This window comes from Echinops telfairi, unplaced genomic scaffold (assembly GCF_000313985.2).
Source record: "Echinops telfairi isolate 266 unplaced genomic scaffold, ASM31398v2 ScPeMD7_49;HRSCAF=173, whole genome shotgun sequence".
Classification (NCBI taxonomy): Eukaryota; Metazoa; Chordata; class Mammalia; order Afrosoricida; family Tenrecidae; genus Echinops; species Echinops telfairi.
Genome location: NW_022103947.1, coordinates 2,211,450 through 2,223,936, shown reverse-complemented (window position 1 = coordinate 2,223,936; position 12,487 = coordinate 2,211,450). Strand labels below are relative to the sequence as shown.

The following is a 12,487-nucleotide window of genomic DNA, read 5'->3' as shown; positions in this document are numbered from 1 at the left end:
TGTCTCCCTTCCCCGATGGTTTCTGTTGTTCTTCCCCCTGGAGGGGTGTGTGTGGTGATGGGCCAATCATTGCGATTGGTTCACCTTTCCTCCCTTCCACCCCCCACTTCCCTGTACCCTTCTGGTATTGCTATTCCCATTCCCGTTCCCAGATTCCGTGTGTCGTGAGCTGTATCTCTTATCTATACTTGTGGACATGCTCTGGTCCAGTCGAGAGTGAGAAGCAGCACTAGGGTCATGACAGTGGGGGGTGAGGAAGCCTCAAGGAACCAGAGGAATATTGTGATTCATCAGTGCTCTACTGCACCCTGGTTGACTCTTCCCTTCCTGGTGACCCCTCTGTGGGGGGATTTCCATTGTCTACAGATGGACTTTGGTCTCTGTTCCAACCCCCACTTATTCTCAACAATGTGTTTTTCTTTGTTTGTTTGTTATGAATCTTATGATGCCTGTTACCCAGTCCCAGTGACACCTCATGATTGCACCAGCTGGTGCGCTTCTTACGTGTGGGCTTATTGTTTCACCGCAGGAAGACCGCTGGTTTAACTTCAAGCCTTTAAGATACCAGATGCCATATCTTTCAATAGCTGGGCAGCATCCATGTTCTTCACCACCTTTGCTTATGCATCCATTTTGTCTTCAGCGATTGTGCTGGCAGGGGTGGGGTGAGGGTGAGCATCACAAAATGCCAGTTTGTTAGAACAAAGTGTTCTTGTATTGATGGAGGGTATGAGCTGTGGCCTGATATCCATCCAAAACCTCAGAGTATTGCCTTATAAATATATGTACCTAGGCCAATACCCATATTTTTATGGATGAATGTATTTACATAAGTACACACCTCTGTGAATACCTCTATCTATAGCTTTGCTTCCTAGAGCCTTTCTCGGTTTCCTCTTGCCTTCCTCCTGCCTCACCATCATGTCCCCCCTTCTTCCACCTCTTAGTGCTTCCTCTCAGCTAGATTGCTGTTGCTCCAACACTCAACCTCCTTGTTGTAGGTTTTAATTCCCTAGTTTTCCCCTGTCTATAGTGTTATTTGCTCACCACACTCTCCCCCACCACCTTCTTCCCCCAGGGTAGCACTTTTAACTTTAGGCCTGGTGAGGATTTTATTGAAGCTGCTGTTCTAAAGGTGGCCCCAAACACTAACTTGTACCCCAAGTGAAACCTCACAGCCACAGTCTGATCACATTTAACATCATTTGCTTTTATTAATCTATTCTAAAAGGCCATATAAACTCTGACAATTATCATGGGACTTATTTTTAGTGTAAGGAAACCGAACTTGTTCAGTCGTTTCTGACACGCCCCTATGAGAAACAGATGCATGCAAAACTTCGGTCTGCTCCTCACCACTCTTCCCAAAGTTCAGCATCCACCTGCCTTTCTCCATAATACTAAACCACTGATGCTTTTAAAACTCTGTGCTAGAGTAAATATCACAAAATATTTTAAAGACAAAGGGGAAAAAAACAACCAAATTCCAAATACCTCTTACAATCAGGTCTGCAGCAGCCGATAGCTTGTCCACACTTGTTTGTACCAGACAGACATAGTTCCCAGCATGCTTCAGCTGGATGTTTCGGATCATCAAATCACCAGCTGAATCCTGCTGATAAAATAGGGGAAAGTGGCTACAATTACTTTTTAATGAGCTCTAAATATCATTATCACATGAAGGACACTGTGACTAATGGATTTATTTTACACTGGCTGATGAAAACATTAGTGATGCAAGCCATGGCCTATTAAAAATATGTGCGGCTGCCTGGCAGATAAGAACAGGAACATTTCCAGAACAGGCCTTCAACAAGACTTCAGGTGTCTGGCTTCTCCGGAACAGTTTACACCGGGGCTGGAAGCACTTAAACTTATGGAAGGTGGCTCTTGATTTAAGTCTGGGTGTTTTTCTGACAAGCCTTTCTTCTATCTTTCACCTTCACTGTCATTCCGATACTTTGAAACTCTATATTTGGAAAGAGGAAGCTAATCCACCTTTGGAGGGATATGTATTTCCAGTGCACAGCTTTGTCTCAGAGCCAGCATGTTGATTGCTCCCAGGTTTGAATCAAAGAATTAAGAGGCCCAAATTCTCCAAGGAAATCTTACATCACCTAGTGTGGAACACTGCTAATTTGTTTTCCAAATGCCAAATGCATGTTTGATTAGCAGATGAAAAGGACTAATTACATTCTGGTAATGATGTCTATGTGGTCCAGAAATATTTCTGCACTGTTCACCAGCACAGTACTTTAAATAAATATGAGGAAGTGCCTCCACAAACTACCTCAAAAATAGCAGTTTAATTGAAGACACTGCTTCACGTCGGAGTCTGGTTTTATAGCCCTGTTAACTGAAGAATTGGAGAACATAAATTGAGCAAGAGAACACCCCAGAGGCAGGGTTTCGGAAGCTGTATTTTTTGGGGGGAATACCCAACTGATGACAAGAGAGATATCTTTGGGTATAATCCCCCCTCATCAGTATTCTTACCCCAAACGATATATAGACTGTGAAGTTAACACAGACCCTTATATCATCAGTCCTTCAAGCAACAATAACGAGAGCTCATGTTATCATTTCCCATAGGGTATTTGCTATAGGGTTGGCTCTACCATTCAAGTGCTATGAGCTCTTCTTACTTTCATTTGCTGGATAAAGAAGGGTACCTTGTCAGAGTCAAACTCAGTATTTGAACCCATACAGTCTGGCTCTAGCTTATGTTACCTGGGAGAAAGACCTTATCCTCATTTGAAATGAGTGTGTACCTGATTTCCTTCTTTTGTTTCAGTCTAATACATCACATTCGTATTTACAATGGACAATAGAGAAAAACGGAACTCTTAATTATTGTAAATTCTAAGAGACTTCAAATGTTCATGGAGAACTGTGGTTAAAAGATAGTGTTGGAAGCGAAGCAAAGGAAGAGAACTCAAGTTTCTGGGACTTAGTAGTTTTGAGCTGATCCCTACTTTATAGCTTTATGAATCTAAATCTCTTAATTTTCTAAGCCTTAGTTTATTCACTGGTCAAAGAAGAATGTATTGCCTACTGTGCTAGATTGTGAGAATAAAATCAGAAACAAGTATGTGAAATCCTTCTGAAGACTGCAAAGTACAAGGTAAATTTAAGCTGGCTGTATGGAGGGCTATGATCAAATATCTTTGTGAAACAATTAAGATAAACATAATAAACTTAATTCAAGAAGAGCTGTGTATTTTCACCTGAAAGCCCTTCTCTTTCATCTGGATTCCATTTTTTATTGCTGAATCTCATAACTACTCAGTAAAATGAGATAACAATTACTCATCCACTTCTGTTAATGATTAAAGCTGGGTTGTTAACCAAGGGGTTGGCAGTTTGAACCCACCCTGCGGCTTCATAAAAAGAGCAACTTGATGATCTACTCCAGTAAAGATTACCAAAATCAAATAAAACAAACTCCCTGGCATCTAGTTGATTCCAACTCATATCAAGCTTTTATAGGTTCTGAGAATGTAAGTATTTACAGAAGCAGACAGCCTCATCTTTCTCCCCTGGAATGGAGGTTCAGTTCAAACTACCAATTCTCTAATCAAGAATAAACACTCCCCTTCTTTAAATAACACAATTATTAATATGGTATCAAGCATTACTCTTGAGGTAGGCATTTTGAGCCACGTAATTTTCTAGACCTGAAAATATCTAATATCTTCAATGTCTTTGTGAAGTAGTTGATATCTTAATCATTTAGTCCAGGTTTTTAGGTTGCACTGTATGCATTAAGACCAAGATGCCTCATATTAGAAATTTCACCAAACCTTTCTCAATCTAGGTTACAAGAGAGAATTCCTAACATCATAATTGCTTATGATCAATGCCTTCTAAAATAGTGTCAGTTAGGTGCCATCCCTGGGAAAGTGGTGAAAACAGTCACTCCAATATGTTTCAGAGTTCTGTGATTTGAGAAGCCTTCGAGAATGGCAATAAAGGGATAATAAGTAGAGCTAGTATTCCAGTGGAGTGGAAAATATGGCCTCCATACATCACATGGTGAAGTCCCTTGGTAGTACAAATGGTCAATATATTCTACTGCTCACCAAAAAGTTGAATGTCAATCCCACCCAGAGACACAAAGCCTGCCATTGAAAACCCTGTAAGTCACAGTCCTGCTCTGATACACGAGGTCCCCGTGAGTCCACCGACTGAGTGGTAACTGGTTATATCACGTGGATAGCTTTGTAAGCTTTAGGGAATTTATTCTCACCATAGGAGGGCTAAAATGAAATGGCACATCAAGTTCGTATAGCAGGGTGGGTGGGGAGTGAGAAAACTTTTAAAATAGCCTCCTTTATCTAGGCCAATCCAAGAGAATGGCAGCAAGTGTAAGTTTCCATTACCAGTGGGAATGTGTGGCTGTGTTCTGGCAAAAAACAAAACAAAAAACACCAAGTTTTTTTGTAATAGTTGTAGACACAAATTGTTTCCTACTCTTGTTGTATGTGCAATGGTGATATATATTTTAATAGCAAATAAGGCATTTTATAAACTCAAACTTTTGAATTTAAATTACCAGGAGATAAATAACCCAATAAATTACTTACAGGCTTTAAAGAGAGCCTTTCATGGAATATAAGGTGCCTTGGTGGTGGCACTGTGGGATAAGTGCTGGGTTTTCAGTCAAAAGGTCACAGATTTGAACCCATCAACCAATCCAAGGGAGAGCTGTCTGCTCTGAGAAAGATGTGCAGGCCCCCAAATCCTACAAAGGGTCATTATGAATTGGAATTGACTCGATGGCAGTAGGCCTGGGTTTTTGTTTGTTTTATTTTGTTTTGGGGTTGGCTTATTTTAAAGGGCCTTTATGCGTCATCTTACAAACAATGGAGGAAACTTTCCTTAAGCTGTTTACTTACTCAGGTTCTGTGGTAGAGAGTAGATAGCATGGAGTTTGAGATGTGAAGTTTAGAGGTGAGTTCTGAAATTTAGCAGCTATGAGGTGCTCTAACTCCTCTGGCCTCCATTTCCTTTCTTGTTTCACAGGGATGAATAGCTAGCCTATGGGATCACTGAGGGATGAACAGAAGGCCTGCCCCAGGTATAGTGGCTACTCCATGAGTTGCTGTTGTTATTGGTGGTCACCCAGTTGATTCCAACTCACAGTGGCCTCATGTATGCAGAGAGAACTGCTCTGAGCATTTCCCAGACTATAGCCCTTCAGAAGCTGATTGGCAGACCTTTGTCTTCTAAGGAGCCTCTGGGTTGGTTTGAACAGCCATCTGTTTGCAGTCTAGCACTTAGCCATGTACTCCACCCAAGAATTAATGCTCAACAAGTAATGCATTTATCATATAAAAAGGAGCAGGACTTAACCAAGAAGTTCTTGAAACATGGTGCTGAATCAAAATAAAAAAAGAATAACATTACATTTTTTATTCAAATAAGTTTACTAGGTAATATGAGTCCTTTTTCAGATACTCGATTGAATTCTGTTTCACTGGTGGTCCATTTGGTATTAATACTTACCCCTCCGACTCGTTCAAAGTGGTCTCCATCTTTGTCAAAGTCTATCAGGTATCCATTGAACGTCCAGGTGAACATGATGTCTAGTGAGGGGTCATGAGTTACCTGGCATGGAAGAACAATGCTTTCTCCAACCATGACATCCATACTGGAAGGGGGTACCATTACCTTTGTTGGATCTGGAGCGTTAACACAAAACAAAACAACATTAAGGAGTCACCCCATGAACTTGTGTTTTAGTTTTTATTTTTGTTCTAATACTGTGACCAGGAAACCTCAGTCATCTGGGAAGCACAGACAAAGGACAAGAGGTCATTTTTAATCTGAAAAGATGAAAACACTCATTATGTGAACTTCCGCAGAGCAACACAACTCAGATGGAGAGCACTGAGGTTAGATCTCTAGAGATGCTCATGGAAGGGCCCATTTTGGGGCAGCCTGCCCCCAAACATTCTCTTGAAACAGGCTTTCTCATCTTGTGCTGAGTCTCGAGAATGCAGCATTTCAGCTGAGGACAAAAGGAAAAACCCATGTTAACATGAATGTGCCGGGCTTTTACATATTTATAATTAATGTAATGTAATTAATGCGTACTAGAGGACATTTAGAAAATTCAAAAAAAGAAGAGATAAAAACCAAACAAATATATATCCATTTTCATATTAACCAGATAAAGCCTTAATTTTTATTTTGGTAGGCTATCTCCCGCCTTTCTGGTGCATAGTTTTTCAGCTGTCTTGTTTTGCATTGATAAAAACCTACACACATATGAATTGTCCTGTCTTTCCCCTCTCCTTATAATAAAGGCATGCTCATATTGTGTGTGTATGTGTGTGTGTGTATTTTAAATGACATGATGTACTATTACGTTTATAGCACGTTTATAGCATTAGCTGTTTTACGGAGCCCTGATGACTTAGTGGTTACAAGTTGGGCTGCTAACCGCCAAGTTCGCAGTTCAAACCACCAGTGTTTCTGAGGGAGAAAGCCTGGCTTCCTGCTCCTGTAGAGTTACACGTCTTGGAAACCTACAGAGGCAGTTCAACTCTTTCCTATAGCGTCGCTCTGACTCGGTGTCCCCTCAATAGCAGTGAGTTTGGCTTGGGACTAACCATTTTGGAGAATACTAAGTATTTCAGCAAATTTTAATATATGTGTAAATCTAATTATTAATAATGCTGTGGTTAACATCAGTGACAAAATAAAATACCGATATTCTTTCTTCAGAATAGGGTCTATCACTTATTTTTTTTAACTCATCCTTTACCTTATGGTTTTTGGTGGGGATGAATTGGGTTTGCTTAGCTGAAATACTTCGTAAATTCTAACAACTACATTTACATATAAAAATGAGCCCTCGTGGTGGTATGGTTAAACACTACTGCTAACTGAAAGGTTGAAAGTTTGAATCCATCAGCTGCTTTGAGGGAGAAAAGACCTGGCGATAGACCTCTGTAAGGATTACAGCCCAGGAGACCTGATGAGGGCAGTTCGACTGTGCAGGGTCGGGTCATTGTGAGTTGGAATCAATGACTCAAGTACGTGCTCTCTTCTCCTTAATTCTAATAATAATAACAATACCACTTACTGTTGAGTCAACTCCGACTCATGATGAAACTAAGTTTGTCAGAGTAGAACTGTGCCCCAGGGGGTGTCCAGTGGCTGTTTATATTTCAAGCTATGGATTTCCAGTCCTTTCTGAAGGAAAGTAGACTCGGAGTAGACTCCAGACTTCAAGCTTCTGGTTAGCAGCTAAGCTTGTTAACCATTCAAAGCACGCAGGAAATCTCACATACAAATAACCGTTTGTTTTTCATGCAACATGATGTCAGAGGATATAGTGATGAAAAGCAGCTTGAGTTCTGTGGTAGTTCCATAATCTGTTGTCAATTTGAGACTTATGAGTGAAGGGGTGGAGTTTAGCCTGCCAATCATATCATGGCTTGATGACCTTATTTTGGAGGTTCTTAGGAGATAAATAACTCACTGGAGGTGAGACACATGCTCACTCCCTGGGCAACATTGCAGCTGACAAGACACATGGAACTATGCTAGCGTCCTGAGCTGGAGGAGCCACCTGGAGACCCCTGCCAGCACTGAGATACTTACAATGCCATTGGATCCACAAGACTTCCCACCCAATGGCCTGTGATCTTCCTGCTTCTGGTGTCATTGCATGCATTTTGTGAGTCTCGAGAGGAATTTATAGATTGATGTCAGACATGTGGGCTAATATCGGATGTATGGACTTGATCTAGATAGGACTGGGACGTTTTCTTAATATACAGTTATTCTTTATATAAAACTCTTTCTTATACACCTATGAGTGTCAATAAATTTGTTTATCTAGTCTACCCAGACTGAAACAAGTCCAATATAAAGCACACAAATGTACCTATAAAATTAAATTCTGAATTCAGCTATAGTCCAGATATTTCTATATATTAAATCATAGCAGAACAAAGCAAACTAATTGAAAGGCAAACCAATCATAGAAGGACATTGGTGGAGTATCTTATAAATTCACAAGATTGTGTTTCAGGCTGTGAGGTATGTATAAATATTTATTAAGTGGCCTTCTTGGATTACAATCACAACTGGGAATTTTAAAATTACATCTCCAAGAAACTTCTGGTGGGTTTTACTAACCAAACACCAACCCCCAAATTGACTTTTTAAGGAGAGTTTTTAAAAGCAATCTTTCTATTCTTTTCCAAGTAAGGAAAGCAAATATTTCAAGTTGTGAGAAATGGGAGCCTCTTACTCCATACAAAGATGGTAATCTAGTTATGGGAGGCACCTTTGCTATTTTTTGAAAATAGAAGATGATGATAACAGCACTGATATTGAATGAGTGATATCCATGAAATGAGCATCAAATAGTAGGTAATACTCCAAGGATAACAGGAGGGAAATTCCTCTTTGTGAAACCTAAGGCTTTTGAGAACCAATCAAATCTGCCCGTTTGATTCACTGGCTTTCAAGAATAGACAGGCACTTACTATTTTTTAATGCTGAAAGTAGGTGAGAGAAAATCTTATTTTAAGTAAAAATATAAGAACGGCCATTTTGACATATCATTTAAAAATTTGAATTCATATTGTCTTCATCTATAAAATAAACAGACTGAACTTGATAGTTTTTATTTGGCAAAGAACATGCTGCCCATTCTCACACAATGAAACAAAGCAGAAATACTCAAAACAAGTATAGTCTTGTTTTTTGTAACCAGTAGCATGGTTATCGCAGGTGTTGAGAAGTATTTTCTTCTACCGCTCATCCTGCATTCTCTTTCCCTAGTAAGTACCTCTATAGGTTGTGGTTCTTGACCTGGTGGATGGACTCAATACTTTATTTCTGAAAGTCCTTAGCTATTTATCACCATAACATTACTGGGTTACTATAGAATTCCATTTAATTTAATCAGAAGGAATGGTAGTATGAAAAGAAGTAGTAAATAATCCGATAGTCCAGATTTACTCTGTACCTCCATTATTTATTATCAATAAAATTTGACTTTAGTAGTTAGAATCAGCCACACCAGCCAACATGACGACGCTCATCTCTGCCTGTGGGACTAGCGGTTGGCCTGAGGAGCTCCAAGTGGCTCCGAGGAGTTCTTTACTTCCAGATCACTGGAATCAGTGTTGTTTCTCCAACTGAGAGCGTGTCTCCCTTTGGAAATAAGCCCTGTAGACTTTCAGAGCACAGGGTCCTGGGGACAGAGGGCAATTTTTTGGCAAATGGGTCAACCGGAATAATTGTGAGTGGTGCCGACCTTTTCCACCCCTTGGCTCCTGGACCCTGGACCCTGACTGCATGAGAAACTTTACCTTAGTAGTCTACAGCACATACAGCCTTCTTGATTGCTCCACTCTTACAAAGTACTGACACCTGGAATTGTAATCGTTCCTTTAGAACAGCAGTTCTCAACCTGTGGGTCGTGACCCCTTTGGGGGTCAAACGACCCTTTCACAGGGGTCGCCCCATTCACAACAGTAGCAAAATTACAGTTATGAAGTATCAATGAAAATAATTTTATGGTTGGGGTCACCACAACATGAGGAACTGTATTAAAGGGTCACGGCATTAGGAAAGTTTAGAACCACTGCTTTAAAAGAACATTTCATTGTTCTAGTGACGCAGCTGCTGCAGGATGATGGGGAGTATAGTTAGACCAGGGCATTCCATGAACGTGGGCCTATTGCCATACTTCATTCCCTATAAAATTCAGAGCTTGATCCGAGGCAGTCCTTTTTGGGACACCATGAAATGAAGAAAGGCATTCTGTGAGTTCACAGATGGTAGTTTTAACAGAAGTATTACAAGTAGAAAAGGCAAATCCATATGCAGAGTAAAAATCTACCTCAGTAGGACAAAACAAAGTCCATTCAGTGATAGAAGTGATCCATTATAAGCACCAACAGGCTGCTCACTGATCACCTTCAGGAATGTCACAGTAGCAAAGGCCTCAGGTTGGTCTCTGGTGCTGGCAGAATGGGCACTCAGCAGAGGGGTAGCCGGGCCAGCCTTGGGGAGTAGGTTTGTTTTGCTGAGTTCATGCATATACTCTATTCCTACCACCATGGCCACTTTGCTCATGATCCCATTTGGAAATAATAATAAGAAGGACTGAGGAAAGAGGAGCACTGGTTTCCATAAAATATATCATCCTATCCACTTGATCCTCTGTTATGGTCACCTCTGGTTATCATTCGCATGAAACACACATTTCTTTTCTTCTTTGACCCACTCAGAGAGGTCTATCCACATACCTCTTCCTTCTTGTCACCAGTTTTCCAATTATGTTCTTCCCAAGTCTGTGGCCACCAAACAAACCCATTTGCCACAGTATATAAATGTGTAATTGACCATTTCTCTTTGCAAGAAAAATTTAAAACTAGGTACACTGCTCAAAGTTCTGCCAGTTGGGGCTATTCTTTTCCGTAGCATCTTTCGGGTCAGTTCCAGTAAAGGCCTGCACTGCTGCTGTTGTCCACTTACGAGTGATGCCTGCACATCACACAGAAGCATCTATAAACCAGGCGTGCATTCACTCACCATCAGTCAGCTCACTGAAAGGAGCTGCCCATAGCATGCCATAAGAGTATAAGAGTATACTCTCATGAGAAGAGAGGCATATAGCAGGAGTGGGTACCATGGGTATTTGGGTAACTTACTTGTATTCAGGTCCTCCTCACACTCATTTTGTATATGCCAATACCATTTAATACTGGGAGCTGCTGTGCCTGTCTGCTTTATGTTCCTGTACACCAGACAATACTCAGTTCATGAGGGGCAACTCAGGTTACATAGTTTCTAAACTAAGAAATCGACCAAAGAAGCTACATCTGTTGTCTTTCAAGCAAAGACAATGGCCATCTCGGGAGCAGCTCGGAGATCCTTAGAGCTGTTGGAAGGAACACAAGGAGCAAGGCTTTCTTGGCTTCAAAGGTGGGACCACAGTCTTTCAGATCTCAAAGAATGCGGTCACCGTCTTCTAGGTTTCTAAGAGTCAGAATCAGCCTAGGGGCCACCGCTCAGAGCTGAGGGAGGGGTTTGGGCTCATATGCCACCTAAGATATATAAGAGCGGTACCTGTTGGGATCAAAGGGGTGGGGCTGCTGCTAGAATAATGAAGCTGCTTAGGGTTGAAGCAGCAGGGTTGCCATCCTAGAGAGTCTGGAAAGTGGAGCTGAAACATTTATTAAGGGCCATCTACACAGATTCAGAGTGTCTGGCCAATAGAAGAGTTGGAGGGATATTTCTCAAATGGTTTCAGAGAAGACAGGGTTACATTTTACTTTGGAAAAACATAATTTGTATGGTAGATTTCACAGGTTGAAAGAGCAACTTTGCCCCAGGATGGAATTATACCTAAAATCATATATATATATATATATATATTTTTTTTTTTTTTTTTTTTTTTCTGGGTTATAAATGTTTTTTTTTTTTCAGAAGATGGACTTGGAATTGATTTAAGAGTTTCAGGATGCTGTGATAGCACAAATGTGTTTTGATTATACATGAATTTTAGGTGACCTAAGGGTGAAATATTATGTTTTAAATTGTGTTTTCCAAAAAGTACGTAATACAAATTCTAACCCCAACAGAATGGTAAAATTATAGAATAATATTATTAATATCACATGCAAGTAAAATTTTGATGAAGATTATTCAACAATAGTTGTAGCAGTAAATTGACAAGGAGCTGTTGTCAGGCTGGATTCAAAAGAGGAGCAAGGGATAGGGTTGCTGCTTGGTATGGAATCTGGCTGAAAGCAGAGGATTCCAGAAAGGTGTTTACTTGTGTTTTATTGACTATACAAGGCAATTGACTGTGTGGATCATAACAAACTATCGACAGTCTTGAGAAAATGGGACCTTCAGAGCATTGACTTGTTCTCACATGGAACCTATGCACATCAAGAGGTAGTTGTGCCAACAGAGAAAGGGCTTACTGCATGGTTTAAAATCAGTCAGGTTGCATCCTCAGAGAAGCTGCATTTTATGAAGAAGAACTCAGTTTCCGAATTGGAGGAAGGCTTATTAACAACTGCCATATGTAGACGACACAACCTTGCTTGTTGAAAATGAGGAGGAATTGAAATACTTGCTGATGAAGATCAAGGATTGTAGCCTTCAGTATGGATTACAACTAAATGTAAAGAAAACAAATCCTCAAGACTGGACCAATTGGTGACATCATGTTAAATGGAGAAAAGGTTGAAGTTTTCAAGTATTTTGTTTTGCTTGGATTCACAATCCATGCTCCTGGAAGCAGCAGTCATGAGAACAAATGATGCCCTACATTGGTTAAATTTGCCACCCATGACATCTTTAGAGTATCGAAAAACAAAAGTGTTACTTTGAGAAGTAGGGTGCGAGTGGCAAAACAGGGAGGGTAAAGGGAGAATGGGTAGGAAAGAGGGGACCGATTACATGCAACTGTGTGTGACCTCCTCCCTGGGGGACAGACAAC

At 40.5% G+C, this 12,487-nt stretch overlaps 1 protein-coding gene across 1 annotated transcript in view; it reads right to left on the bottom strand.

Moving 5' to 3' along the window:
• The window catches only part of CNTN4 (contactin 4), a 1,263,733-nt gene that overhangs the window by 41,214 nt on the left and 1,210,032 nt on the right, over nt 1–12,487 (bottom strand). The window contains exons 16-17 of the mRNA XM_045290662.1: nt 5,509–5,684; nt 1,495–1,612 (exon numbers count right to left, since the gene is read on the bottom strand). Of these exons, the coding sequence (XP_045146597.1) occupies nt 1,495–1,612; nt 5,509–5,684 (294 nt within the window). The remainder of the gene's footprint in view (nt 1–1,494; nt 1,613–5,508; nt 5,685–12,487) is intronic.